Source organism: Lutra lutra, chromosome 6, assembly GCF_902655055.1.
Source record: "Lutra lutra chromosome 6, mLutLut1.2, whole genome shotgun sequence".
Taxonomy (NCBI): domain Eukaryota; kingdom Metazoa; phylum Chordata; class Mammalia; order Carnivora; family Mustelidae; genus Lutra; species Lutra lutra.
This window is the reverse complement of record NC_062283.1, coordinates 71468923-71483994: the sequence shown is the minus strand read 5'-3', so window position 1 is coordinate 71483994 and position 15072 is coordinate 71468923. Positions and strand designations below refer to the sequence as shown.

At 39.5% G+C, this 15072-nt stretch overlaps 1 protein-coding gene across 6 annotated transcripts in view; it reads left to right on the top strand.

The window, feature by feature from the left end:
* The first annotated feature begins 352 nt into the window (after nucleotides 1-352).
* The window catches only part of MCM9 (minichromosome maintenance 9 homologous recombination repair factor), a 90446-nt gene continuing 75726 nt past the window's right edge, over nucleotides 353-15072 (top strand). For 3 of the 6 annotated variants that reach the window (XM_047732943.1, XM_047732942.1, XM_047732944.1), the window contains exons 1-5: nucleotides 542-673; nucleotides 3083-3393; nucleotides 6179-6495; nucleotides 7637-7718; nucleotides 13150-13350. In XM_047732943.1, coding sequence (XP_047588899.1) covers nucleotides 3090-3393; nucleotides 6179-6495; nucleotides 7637-7718; nucleotides 13150-13350 — 904 coding nt within the window. In that variant the 5' untranslated portion in view covers nucleotides 542-673; nucleotides 3083-3089. Of the gene's footprint in view, nucleotides 674-3082; nucleotides 3394-6178; nucleotides 6496-7636; nucleotides 7719-13149; nucleotides 13351-15072 lie in introns of all 6 variants that reach the window. The other 3 variants (XM_047732941.1, XM_047732938.1, XM_047732940.1) reach the window with 3 other exon arrangements.

Below are 15072 nucleotides of genomic sequence, written 5' to 3'. Positions count from 1 at the left end.
CCGTAAACCTTGTAGTTTGGGTGATGATGATGTTTCAGTGTATGTTCACCGCAACAAATGCACAACTCTGTTGAGTACGTTGACATGGCAGAGGCTTTGAGTGTGTGGGGAATATGATATATGAGGGGGAGGGTTATAGAGGAAAACACAGCAGAAAATCTTTGTGACCTTGTGTTTGCCGGAGTTCTTAGACCCAAAGCGCGAACCATCCAGGCAGCTTGCGCCCTGCACAGCCCCACTCTCCTGGTTCCACCTGGGTCGGGAGGCTCAGCCTGGCCCCGCCCTGGAACTCCTCGGGGCCTGCCCCGGCCCTCCTGGCCCCGCCCACCGCCCCACCTTCTCGCGTCCCGCGGCACCAGGCGGGGCGCGCGCCCGCCCGCTTCTCCACCCGGAAGAGCCACCTGAACGGCGAAGTTGAGGCGGTGCGCGGCTCGGCGTCGGTCGGGTGCGCGGGCCCGGCCGAGGAGCCGGCGCCGTGTCTATTTCGCCCAGGCGCGACACAGATCCGTCGGAGCCTGCGCGCCCCCGCGGCCGGCGCCTCAAGCAGCCGGCGCACGCGCCCCGCCCCGCCCCCAGCGGCCTCCTCGAGCTCCCGCCGCCAGGCCGGAGCTCTCAGCGCCCCTTGGCCTCGGGAGCAGCGTGTCTCGGTGACTTCCGACACTTCGTGCCGCCAGTAAGTGACAGTCGCAGCCTCGTTTCCCCGTTCCTATTATGTTTTTCTCCCCCAGTTCGTCCTAAGTCTCGCTCCCATCTGTTCCCAAACTATTCAACTCCGGGATTGGTCGGGCGACCGAGCTGCCGGGTTGCCGAGCCCGGGTAGTGTCAGAGTCCTGCTGAGGTTTCGTAGGGCAGGGGCTGCGTCCAGAGACGGAAGAGCGGAAAGCAGCTCTCTGAGTACAACCCGACTCCACGTTTGCCGAGCGCCCGCGGGCGGCCGAGCGGGCGGGCGGGGAGGAGGTGCCTGGAAGTCGCGGGCTGCCGGCGAGGGGGGCGGGTCCTAGGACGCGGCGCCGCGGGGACAGACAAGGGGGCGGGGCTCCCGGTGGGTGCGGCGCGGCCGCTGGGCGGGCGGGGATTCCCGGTGGTCCAGTTGGAAGTGGCCGCTTAGTAGCTCTCCTGACTCTCGTGGACGCTTCACGCGGTCCAAAGGATGAAGTAGCATGTCGTTGTTATTTTGACCTCACTCAATAAGTAAAAGGAAAGGGAACTTGAAGGTTGTAGAACAATAAGGGTAGGCATGTTTATAGGGGTAGCAAACTGCTTAGAGTTGAACAGTTTTGCGCAGATTTTGAAAGGGGATGCTGTTTTTTTTCTTTATTCAAAGCTGCCATTTCAGCAAAGACTAGGCAGAATTTAATCTGACTTTAATTTGAACCATGAAATTGCAGCTACCTTTTTGCCCTATGTGGAGCTGTCTTTTAAATTGCTCAACTTGTGGCTCCAAATTTAATATGCATTTATAGAATCTTAGAGATTCATTTGTAGCAACTCTTGGGAGTCCAGTTTTTTTATTTGTTTGTTTGTTTTAAGCAAAGGCCATGATCTGGATATATTGTAGGATCAATTATTTCCAAGTGCTTTTTCTGCTTTACCCTTGACTGAATTTATATTACTTAATCAAAACAAATTATCAGTGTAGTGGCGATAATTTGTTCTCACTCATTCTCCTGGATATACGTATACCCATCTGTCAGTCTCACACTGGTGTCCTGTAATTGTGAGAATTCTTGGCCTATGACACATACCCATTTATTTCTTCTACACCTTCTAGAATAGTAGGTTCCCTAAAAGGCAAAATATTAAAGAGCCTGTGTAACACATAGGATGCTGAAATGTGAACTTCATAAGTCATCTTCTATCGTCTGTTTGTTGGACCAAATACAATAAATGTTGGACCAAATACCATAAATAAATGGTGGGTGAATGAAATGTCAAATTAAATCACACTTGTCCTCCAGTTCTCTGTTTCCAAACCAAATAAAAGTTTCTTAGATCATCGATTTCAGCCGTTTATTTGGAACTGCCCATTGCCATGTCCATTTAAATTTAATCCTCTCCTTTGTACTCCTATTCATACTACATTTTTACCACTGTTAGGGCACTGTTTGATTTGATCTGTCCCTTGGTTCTCTGAGGGCATTGAGGATCTTTTATTGTGCTTTTTATTTCCCAGTATGGTATACTAGTATGATAGATACCTGTCTGTATACATGAAAACAGAATGGGGGTGGGTTCTTTTAATCTGTAGGTACAAATTTAAAAAATACATATTGCCAGAGGAATAAGATAGGTGAAGTAATGTAATATAGTATATTTATTTTCCAGTCCTAGTTATTTATCATTTAAAGACCAATTTTCCTTCTCTTTCCTCAGTTTAATTACCTAGTTTCTTTACACTCTTGACAGCTGTTTTTGCTGAAGCCAATAGGTTTTCTAGGTTAGGAGGAGAAAATGAGAAACAAATTCACCTCAAAATGTGAATTTCTGAAGCAGATCTGTTAACTATTCAAGTCAGAACTGGCTATCCATGTATGTTCCATTTATGCAGCAGAAAATCCATGAATATGTATGTGTGTAATGAAAGAGAATGAAAGAGAGAAAGGAGGATATGTTCTTTGTATGAAAAAAACCTAGAACTACAACACATGCAAAGAAGTAATGTTAGCCAAAAGACTGCTGTTCAAGATTTTATACCTGAGAACAAATGTGTATATAGAATGTGGTTAAAAAATGGGGAAAGGCCTTTTTCATATCATTTCACAGGGTTAATGAGGAAGTTTGGGGAAAAGATAAGGGAAAGCCATTGGACCATTTTGGATTTCAATGATCAGTATAAACAGAATTCTTTGACTTTGGTTTAGCTTCACTTTCTTAAAAAATACATTTACTAAGTGACTGTAACAGGTAATTCAGATCTAGTGAAGATTTTAATTCAGATAATATTTTGAGTTTATAGTGTGGCCCATAACAATTTACAACCAGTTTGTTTTGTTATTTTTTTGTTAACTTGTGTCTAAGTCACAATATCAAAGTTATAATCCGGTCTTTTTCTTTAATCACCTTTTTTTTTTTAATCACCTAGATTCAAAATGAATAGTGATCAAGTTACACTGGTTGGTCAAGTGTTTGAATCCTATGTTTCGGAATACCATAAGAATGATATTCTTCTAATCTTGAAGGAAAGTGATGAAGATGCTCATTACCCAGTTGTAGTTAATGCCATGACACTTTTTGAGACTAACATGGAAATTGGGGAATATTTCAACGCATTCCCAAATGAAGTACTAACAGTTTTTGATAGTGCTCTGCGAAGATCGGCCTTGACAATTCTCCAGTCCCTTTCTCAACCTGAAGGTGCCTCTATGAAGCAGAACCTTCATGCCAGGATATCAGGTAAATCTCTTAAGGATTTTACTGCTACTTACTCTCTAGGAACATTTTGAGAAATTTTAACACATATTGAACTCAGAGCACTAAGACATAATTGATATTTATACTTAAAATATATTTATTGTGTAGTTGATAGTCACTTTTAGAGCAGAGTAATGATTTTATATTGTTCCTCTGGACATTTGGAATGCTGGGATATTATCCATGCCAACTGGGGGGAAGGAGACTGTATGGAGACAACATTATGTTAGTGTGCCCATATACATACATCAATATGTGTGTATAAAATTGTAATTCAGAACAGCTTTATGAGCGTTCGTGACTACTAACAAAAGAATTGATCATACCAAGAATTAGGAAAGTGGTACATTCTACCTTGTGGTCTTCAAAACAATTTTAGGAAATTTACTATTTTTATAATTCAAGTTTAGTATTATGCTGGTCACCTGTTTAGGCACTCGGTTTTTGTCGAATGAATGACAGATTAAATATCTTAATTTTTAAGATGTTGTAGTGGAGCAATTAGCTTGTGGCAAAGCTCTGTCTTTAAATTACTGCGGATTAAGTTGGAGAACACATGTACTATTTTGTTTAGAAATACTTTATAGTACATTTCAGAAAGTTGGAGATTTATAATCAACAACAATGCTTGCTGTGATTCGAAAAAGATGAGTCAGTATAATAGAACTTTTTGGAGACTAATTAAGATCCCCTCCAAAAGACCATATATTTGATTTAATTGAAAAAGTAGTATTTTATCTAGAATAAAATTAGGAGTATTACAAATCTTTAAGCATTAGGACACTAGATAATCTCTTGGTAGGATCAAGAACAAATATTACTTTATAATAATGTTGGCAAAAAGATTGTTAAAAGGGATTTTAGTTAATGTTACTGAAATGGTATTTAAGAATGGTTTTAGTTTTAGGCTGTCCTTATGTTTAAATATGTTTCCATGCTTAGCTTAAACATCAAAATTTTGTCCGCCTAGGTGACCCTATTGGTTTCAGGTAAATTTAGTCTTTTTTTTTTTTTTTTTCTAATTTTCTGAAAAAGTAAACTGCAAATTATGTTATTACCATGGCACATTCATTCTACAAACATATTAAGTTTAGGCATTTGCTAGTCTTTTGGGAAACCAAAATAGTAGGGTATAGTCCCTCATCTAAAGAAGCTCAAGGCTATAGGGGAGATAGCTATATTGTCAGTTGTTTACCAATGGTGTTCATATGCAAAGCTACCTGTCTATGTGCATGTTAAACGTAATTGTAAAGGAACTTAGTGGCAGCTTTTATGTTGTGTGATGCATGCCTCACTCGTGGTAGGTGCTAGATATATTAGCCCACAGAGCAAGGAGTGAATTCTAGCAGATTCACTGGAGATTTTAAGAAGAGAAGGTAAGGAAGGGATGGAGGTGTCCCGAGCAGAATGATCCAGGGATGGAAGTAGTCTGGTTTTAGGTGTACTGCAGCTTCATCTTGGACTCCAGGAAAGGCATTCAGTTATGAAAACAGGTTGCCTCCATGTTTCAGTCTCCTTAGGAACCTAAGACATTTTCTGGTTTGTCTTTACAGGATATACGTGGCTCTTTGTCTTCTGGGATTTTTTTTTTTTTTTAGGATTTTATTTATTTATTTGACAGAGAGAGAGAGGTAAGCAGGCTCCCCGCTGAGCAGACAGCCCGATGAGGGGCTTGATGTACATCACACACTACCACCACCCTTTCTCTGGTACTGTTGAAGAACATACTTAGTAACATATGTAGTAAGACAGAAAATTTAAAATAAGTTTACATTTCTAGGAAAACACTGTCTTAGCATCTTTTTTAGTGTTAAGATTTTGATTGTATATGGTCACTTTTGCTTAACATATGGCCTTATCTTTATATTTTAAGCTTATTTGAAGCTTATTTTAAGCTCCCTCTACCTGCCACTCCCCCTGCTTGGGCGCTTGCTCTCTGTCAAATAAATTAAATAAAATCTTAAAAAAAAAAAAAAAAGGATTTTCTTTGGCCATTTGTACCTTTTAAAGAGTTGCCTGTTCATTAATGGTGAAAAACAAGTTTTTTAAGGAATAAATGGTGCTGTTATGGTTAAACCTCTAGGTGATTCAAGGCTTGGAAACAGATTTATATATTAATAAATTCTGAACTTAACTAAAAAAAGTAAGAGCCTTCTAGCGCTTGGGGATCTGGTCATTATGCTACCCTCCCTCCCTTTATCACTCAGCTTTGTGGTTTACTCAGTCATCAGTTGATTTTATGTGTTGCCTGTGGTAGTATGCTTTTTGTTGAATGAGGTTATAATTACATGCTGTATTTAGATTCTACTGTGACGGCCCTCTTATGAAAACCAGCCCTTTTTAAAATTCTGGTTATTATGTCATTTGGATATACACTTTTATTTTTTTTTAATGATTTTATTTGTTTGAGAGAGAGCACAGAGGGAGAGTGAGAGGGAGAAGCAGATTCCCCAGTGAGTGGAGAGCCTGATGGCAGGGCTTGGTTCCAGGACCCTGGGATCATGACATGAAGGCAGGTACTCACCAACTGAGCCACCCAGGTGCTCCTGGTTATGTACTTTTAGAAAAAGTCCACTGATCATTGTTTTTCAAAATAATCCTTTTCTCTTTTCTTGGTTGAGCTGATCTGATTTTTTTTTTCTTAAAAAGAACTCAAATTTTTGTTCTGAAGTTACACCTTCTTCCCTAGGAAATATGAAAAGAATATATTCCATGGAGTCAAATTCCAAGATGTAAGTTGATGGGTTTTTGTTGTTTCTCTCATTAGGTTTGCCTGTTTGTCCTGAGTTGGTGAGGGAGCACATCCCTAAAACCAAGGATGTGGGACACTTTTTATCTGTCACTGGGACAGTAATTCGAACAAGTCTGGTGAAGATCCTGGAGTTTGAGCGGGATTACATGTGTAACAAATGCAAACATGTATTTGTGGTCAAGGCTGACTTTGAGCAGTACTATACCTTCTGCCAGCCATCCTCCTGTCCCAGCTTGGAGAGCTGTGATTCTTCAAAATTCACTTGCCTCTCAGGCTTGTCTTCATCTCCAACTAGGTGTAGAGATTATCAGGAAATCAAAATTCAGGAACAGGTAAATGATCAGATAAATGAGAAAAATAACAACTTTGAAAAAGGTTTTTTCAGCTGTGGGCAAATTACCAGGACGAGGAAACCAATACAGGACTACAAATGGAACTTGTGTCATCACACAATATAGTTGCACATATATTAGAATACAGTCTTTAGAGACATACAGTAATTATCTCTGTATAGAAAGCATTGGCAAAAGGGTTGTGGACTGACAATAATTATGTTAAAATTAAGTGAATATTTAAAAAGTTCAAACAAGCTGTATTTAAGGGATAGGAGAAAAATTAAATGGGTTTAAGTGATTGCTAAACATTGGAGTGGTCAGGATTTGGGATTTAGGCCCAATTTTATTTGCTGTGTCCATTAAGGCATACATAGACACTCTTTAACATGTCAGAGTGTGCAAGGTTTTCCTTTACTTGCCGATGAAACACAAAGGTGCATTCAGTGTTGAGGACTCAAACTCATGTCATTCTTTATACACTGTTCTTAACACGTGGCCTCTATTATTAGTCCAGGATGGTAGTTACAACTCTGTCACTGCCGTATGCTAGGCCGGGAGGAGGGAAATGGAGGGACAGTCAACAGCATCAGCCATCTACCCCAAGTCTCCAAGCCATCTTCCTTGAAGTCTCTCACACCATTTCTACTCATATTACATTGGCCAGAGCTTAGTCATGTGACCATGCTTAGGTGCAGGGGAGCTGGGAAATATAGTCTTTTTATTATGTACATGTCCACGTGGAATAAAACCAGGGTTCTGTCACTAAGGAATAATCAAAGGAACCGTGACTGGCCCCAAGTCTTGGGACTAGAGGTCAGGAAAAAACTACGTGTCTTCTAGGTAAGTAACTTTGTAATTATGTTTACTAATTGGAATGCATGTTTATTTTGACCATCCACAAGGTAGATTATATTTGGAGATATTTTTCCATAATGGTGTTTTTATTTTACTCTGGTTTTAGTGAGTTTGTAAATGGATAATAAGCACAACTTTCAAGAAAATTCTATAAATCCCAATCATAATTAAATTAATTGTATGATAATACCAGGGAAATAGAAACAGTAATTTCAGGAACTGCTAGGCTTCTAGTAAGCATGTATTTAAGCATACTCAGTATGTGTCTGCTTTTCCTTGCTAGGTGCAAAGGCTATCTGTTGGAAGTATTCCACGATCTATGAAGGTTATCTTGGAAGATGACTTAGTAGACAGCTGCAAATCTGGTGAGAATTAGCTTTTGCTAGCTTATATAACTTATATAACTTTCTCTTTTCTCAAGAGCACTGGAAAGTGAGTGTGAAGGCTTAATTACTCATCTTGAGAATAGAAACTCGCGTGGAGGTGGGAGGTGATACATAACAGGAACGAAGCTGGCTTAGCATCCCTATCCAGCCACTTGTTTTATAAAGGAAGAACCCAACTTGCCCACGGTCACATGGAGACTTAAGTAGCAGAACTAGAATATGCACGCAGATCTATTGACTTTTGTCCACTTTGGTCTTCTCAGTATATCCTTGCTTAACAGCAGCAACTTTAAAAATTGTAGTAGATTTAGCCTTTGGTTAAATAAAATGCATCAGATAGTATGACTGTGTCAGATGTTACTGTACTCTTATTGCTATCTAGAAGAAAGTAGGTGATTATTCCTCTCTCCTCTGTGCTGGTAACACCCCTATAGGAGTCACATTGATTTTGTCCTCTGAGGGATCTCAGTGTTTCTATTGGCCAATTGCCCGAATTGGGAAGGAACTGAAAACCATACTGAAGAGAACTGTGAGTGTTTAGCATAGAGAAGCCTCAGGAAGGACATGACAGCCAACTTTTCATTAATTGGAAGGTTGTCATACAGAAATGGAATTACTGTTATAGAAGATATTATACTATTGGGTTTCAGTAGGCTGAAGCTCCAGGAAGGTAGATTTTTGACTCAATATCTAATAATATAAGGGGTTCACCATGGGACTCAGATGATGTTGAGTTTCTTTTCCCAGAGACAGTCAAGCATAGGGTGTACAGCATCTTGGTAGTGACTTAGGTCTCATGATGGCAGTTGGTCTGGATGATCTACAATGTTTGGCAAAACAGAGACTGTGAGCCTCAGAGCTGTTCTGGAAATCTGAGGGCTCCAGAAGGGTTTATTGCGATGTCATCTTGGTTATATTTTGATTTTGAGGCTAATCAAACCTCTCATAACTTTCTTTTGCCCTATCTCAACTCATCTCGCTGCTTTTGTTCTCATTGGGGAGCCTGGGAAGAATCAAACTTTAAAGTTTTTGTGGAAAAGGGCACCTGGGTGGCTCTGTCAGTTGAGTGTCTGAGTCTTGGTTTCAGCTCAGGTCATGATCTCAGGGTTGTGGGACTGAGCCCTGTGTCACTGAGCCCTGTGTCAGGCTCTCTGCGTAGGGCAGAGTCTGCTGGAGATTATCTCCTTTGCCCTCCCCCTCTGTTCCTCCCACTGCTTGTGCTCGCTCTCTCTCTAAAATAAATAAATGAAATCTTAAACATCTTAAAAAAAAAAAAGTATTTGTGGAAGGGCAAGGATTAATATCAGCCCACATGTATAGAATGGAAGTGTTCTACATTGAATTTTAAAATTATTGTTTTTATAAAGAATATAGTAGGTAGGGACGAGTTTTACTGGAAAAATTAATAAGAGGTTTTGTAAATCAGCAGTGCTGCTCAAGAGAGTACTCTAAAAAAGTTTTTTTAAAAAGTACTCTCTTCTGCAATAGCCACATTTTTCTTTTTTTTTTAATTTGACAGAGATAACAAGTATGCAGAGAGGCAGGCAGAGAGAGGAAGGGAAGCAGGCTCCCCGCTGAGCAGAGAGCCCAGTGCGCCGCCGGGGCTCGATCCCAGGACTCTGAGATCATGACCCGAGCCGAAGGCAGAGACTTTAACCCACTGAGCCACCCAGGCACCCCGCAATAGCCACATTTAAATATCATGAGATATTCTTAATAAAATTTGATATTTTAAAAGGATTTTTAAAACAAATGTATTATTTTAAATATGTAATGTGAAAAGAAAGAATAAGAGAATAAAGGGAGCTTTTTTTCAGTTGTTGGTAGAAGCTAGGGCTGTAAAATTGACATGGCACTCGTTGGCTAAAGGTAAAGATATCAGACACCGAGGGGATTGCCTTCAAAGGGGTAATCTGAAAGTTTTAATCAGAAACTTTTTACCAAAACTGACAGGCACTGAAGACTGTAGTATGGAGTTGAAAAGTCTTTTGGATTTCCAGAATTTCAGTCCCTAAAAAAGTTATCCTAGAACTGTGAAACTTTGGTCGGTTTCTCTGAGGTTACTGTTTCCAGCCCTAGAAAAGGCAGATGGCAGCCTGCCCCTAAAGCCAGCAGCTTCTGCTCCCCATACACATTCCCAAGGCCTTGACCAGACCTGTGTCTGTGAAGGTTTGAGAGCTTATTCTTTTTCTTTCCTCTTCTTATTCCAAATAACTTTAAAACTGTTGCTTTTACTGTTTGCCTAGGAATTTCCACTTGCTTTTTTAAAAAAATATTTTATTTATTTATTTGACAGAGAGAGAAATCACAAGTAGGCAGAGAGGCAGAGAGAGAGAGAGGGGAAGCAGGCTCCCTGCCGAGCAGAGTGCCCGATGCGGGGCTCGATCCCAGGACCCTGAGATCATGACCCAAACCGAAGGCAGAGGCTCAACCCACTGAGCCACCCAGGCGCCCCTCCACTTGCTTTTTAATATTTAAGTTACATTGAAGGTAGGTCAGAAAATGGAAATGGCTGGTGAACTTCAGCTGGGTATTAACGATTGTTTCTTAATTCACCTCAACATTCCCTGCTTTAAGTATTTCCTGTTCTTACTCAGACCTTAATCTCACTCACCCTGAGTCTGTAAAGAAAACTCATAGCACAAATGTGTCCCTTGGCAGAAACAGGTATGTCTAATTTCTTATTCTACATCCCTGTTCTCTCCTACCAGACAGATCAAAAGTGCTTAATTTCTCCAAATTCCATTTTCTTTTTCTTTTAACGTAGATTTCTCCAAATGCCTCATTTATAAAATATTTATGAGCTGCCATTTCATTAAAACGATGAGGCAAACAACTGTGGAAATACAGGAGTTCAGTATCTAGGGTCAAAAGTAATTCTTGGTCAAGAGACTGCCCCCATCCACCCAAGAATCACCAACCTATAGTTTGAAATTTATGTCAAATATATTAACAGTTTATAGTTGTCTAAACAGTACTCCATGGAAATAACAGTTTTGATCATGGATTGCCTGCTAAATGGACCAGGCTGTGGCAAAGTTCTTTTTTCATATAGGACTCTAGATTTTAACCAAAATCTATAATATCTGGATCAGCAAAGTAGTGCTTATGTAAGCTTAGCATGAACATGAAAGTATCCTTTGATAGAAAATAAGATGTTTTCATCCAGTACATCTAAACTGAATTCTTTCTGCACTGAAAAAATCTAAGCTATTTTTCTTTCACATGTCACTAATAATAACGGATGGAAGTGTCCGTCAACAGCGCTTTTTTCATTTATCCATTGCTACAAACCTCTGCAGAATGAAAAGATAAATGGCATAATCCTTGCCCTTCAGGAATTTACAGTCTGGTTGGGAACCCCAATCTGACACATGCAGAGTAGTAAAGTTGGAGGTTGTGTCCGGATAACTGCCAATGCAGCAGGGGATCAGAGACGGGTCAGGCTGGGGGTGGCTGCCGTGGTAAATGGGCTGCAGAAGATGAAGCGGCACAAAGACAGAGGCTGCTACAAAGTAAGAATTGTAGTTCCCTGCAAATGACATCATTTATGACTTACTACAGAAAAGTTTTAACAACAAGGCTTAGTGTAATAGCTGATACTTAGCTGTTGAGCGTATATTATATTCTAGATATTGTAAGAAGTAATATACAAACATTTTCTGACTTAATTTTCACTGTGGTCCTGTGACATAAATATAACTATTTCCATTTTGTAGGTCAAAACTTGTAGGCTCAGCAAAGTGAGATAATTTGCCCTAGGACATAACCAGTGAGTGGAGGAGCTGGGATTTGAACCCAAATCTGATAAAATCAGTGCTCTTAGCCATTCTTCAGGACACTACATTTTTCACATTATCACTGCTATCGAAGTCAGTTACTTCAATAATCAGTTATTGATTAATTCAATAACAAGTGCTGTATCTAAAAGTAAAGTTTCTATTTGACTAATTTAGAAACAACCTAAGTATAATTCATTAAAATGATAGTAAAGGACTGTTCCAAGTGATCATTTGAAGTTACCCCAGTCATTTTCACCTAAAAATCGAGGGCAAACAATATAGTAAATGATCGTTATTGTTGCTTTAGTTTGAAAACCATCCAAGCAGTGGCTTCGAAAGATCTTGAAAACACAGGCAAAGCACCTACTGAATGTGTTTGTCACCATTTATTATAAAGTTGCCTTTAGCTAGAAATAAGCCCTCTGTTCTGTCATTGCTATCACCAGTTCCATTCATTTAGCATTTACAGAAAACTTTCTTTAGACGAGATCGGGCGCGTTCAGGGTGGTATGGCCGTAGACGAACACTTTCTTTAGAAAATCAAAAGCTCTGCAGATTATACATTACACATTGAAACTTAGAGAGTAAAAGGCATTTTACATCAGCAAATACCATGTATTTGACACAGGGAAAATGAAGACTTGCCAGTTAGTTCAGAGACGCTATTTATTGCACAGATTATAAATACCATATTGGATTTGGAGTATGTCCAACATCTTATATTCAACAAGATTTTGAGGACTAGGCTTATCTTTTCTTCTTCTGGCCCCCTTATCTCTTATACCAAAATACCCAATGCCAACCATTCATTCATATAGACCTGTTAATTGATGCATTGAATTGTATGTAATAATAAACACACATGTTAGTGTTTGGAGAGTGTGCCCATGAAAGACCCAAGGCCTCCTAGGAAAACCTGTAGAAGGTTAATATTCTGATCACCAGTAATAGAATTTCCTCAGGTGGGAAGGAACCAACCAGAAGGAACAAGCAGGATTTATCTTGTGTGCTTTCATAGTTTATGAAAAAGAGCTTTGAAGTAAAACAGTGTTCACTTATTTCTTAGTTCATTCATCTGTTTTTTTAAGGCAGTAAGTAAAATATCAATAAAGGATACGTAAAAATTAATATATAAGAAACTAAAACTAGTGTCAGTTATCACAAGATTGTCTCCTTTCCTGACACCAAACTGATTATAGCTTAACCTTCCAGCTGCAGTTTCTACATATTCTTTAAATGAGAACTGTATGGTTAGGGATTATTAGAAGATGAACATTTCACCCCTTATAATAACAATGAATAAATCATCTGTTAAGCTATTTTTCCAGTGAAGGGTAATAATTTGGCGTGATTATTATGTGGTAGATTAAGAAAAATAAAAATGCTGACTTTAGCTTTTAGCTAAAGATACAAGCACTTGTAAAAACAAACCAAAGCAGAAGAAGGGAAAAGTAGGAAACCTGTGGTGTTCCTTTGCCTTCATATTGTTTTCTGGAGGAGTGTTTACTATTCTAAACCTGGTGGGAGAGTGGTTTATTTCTTATTTCTGGATCTGTGTGATGCAAGTCTATGCCCAGCAAGCAGTGTGCTCCTCCTGGACTTTGCTGCTACTTGGTGCTCTCTCCTAGGTGATGACCTCACTATTTACGGAGTTGTAATGCAGCGGTGGAAGCCCTTTCAGCAAGATGTGCGCTGTGAAGTGGAGATAGTCCTGAAAGCCAATTATGTCCAAGTAAATAATGAGCAGTCTGCAGGGATCATCATGGATGAGGAGGTCCAAAAGGAATTTGAAGATTTTTGGGAGTCCTATAAAAGTGATCCCTTTGCAGGTTTGTGATTAAGGGTATAAAGCTGATAATTTTTAATGGCATTTCATTAAGTAGTTAAATATGAGGTCTGTGATTGGGAGGAGCCTTGCATGCTAGAAAACTCAATGGCTGAACTCAAAAGGTGGTAGCAGTCATCAGGACTTTTAGCCGTAGTTTCCTTTTGAAGAGCCCTTTGCTGGTATAGTCTTTTTTTTTTTTTTTTAAATTTTATTTTTTATAAACACATATTTTTATCCCCAGGGGTACAGGTCTGTGAATCGCCAGGTTTACACACTTCACAGCACTCACCATAGCACATACCCTCCCCAATGTCCATAACCCCACTCCCCCTCCCAACCCCCCTCCCCCATCAACCCTCAGTTTGTTTTGTGAGATTAAGAGTCACTTATGGTTTGTCTCCTTCCCAATCCCGTCTTGTTTCATTTACTCTTCTCCTACCCTCTTAACCCCCCATGTTGCATCTCCTCTCCCTCATATCAGGGAGATCATATGATAGTTGTCTTTCTCTGATTGACTTATTTCGCTAAGTATGATACCCTCTAGTTCCGTCCACGTCGCCGCAAATGGCAAGATTTCATTTCTTTTGATGGCTGCATAGTATTCCATTGTGTATATTGGTATAGCCTTTTTTTTTTTTTTTTAAAGATTTTATTTATTTATTTGACAGAGAGAGATCACAAGTAGACGGAGAGGAAGGCAGAGAGAGAGAGAGAGAGAGGGAAGCAGGCTCCCCGCTGAGCAGAGAGCCCGATGCGGGCATCGATCCCAGGACCCTGAGATCATGACCTGAGCCGAAGGCAGCGGCTTAACCCACTGAGCCACCCAGGCGCCCGGTATAGTCTTTTTTAATTTAGAGATCTTTGTGGAAAATAAAAGCTGGATTACAAGAGATTTTCCATTTCTATTATTTTAGACATCTCTTATACTGCCAGTTTTCTCCCTTCTTTACCAATAAATATACAATTCCTCCGTAAGTAGACAAAACACATCCTACTATGAAACGTCATCCTATGAAAGTGTTATTTCTTTTCTCATGTACCTGAGATAATAAAGACAACTTCACACTATTTTAACTGAAGATTTTTAAATATGCAGTCAGTAGGAAAGAAGTGATGAGAGATAGAAGGATGCAAAATATAAGCTTTGTCATCACAGCAAAAACTTTTGATTGTGGAGTAAGATACATAAACTAAAACATTACAGCCTTTAGGTTCATAGAGTATTTTTTTATTTAAAAATTCCAAAGATATAAAACACCAGTTAAATCTTCAAATGTCTGTTTTCATTCTTCCTTGGAGGCATCTACTGAGAAAAATAAACTGAAGCCTGTGATAGACTATTTTTAATAAACTTCATCTTTAAGTCTCACACATATTGATTACTTTATTCTTAAATACTAAAGTGGGGTTCTCTATGTTGTAGCTTTATTAAGCAAACCCTTTAAGAACCATATATATTTTTAAAGGAATTTCTGTATTTAAAATTGTTTCTTAGGGTCGGGTCCTCACAAAAATCTGTAACTCTTCCTTGGACCACAGTCATTTCTTACTAATTGCAGTGCTACACAGCTCAGCTGTTCCTGTTACAGTGAAGGAAGGGGATCATATAGTGTTCTACCCACACCCAGAGAAGTGCTTTGTGCTGTCAAATCCAGAGTCTATTTGTTTCAGTTAGAAGGTTATGGATGTACAGCTCATTTACTGGATAAAAGGAAGAAGTAAA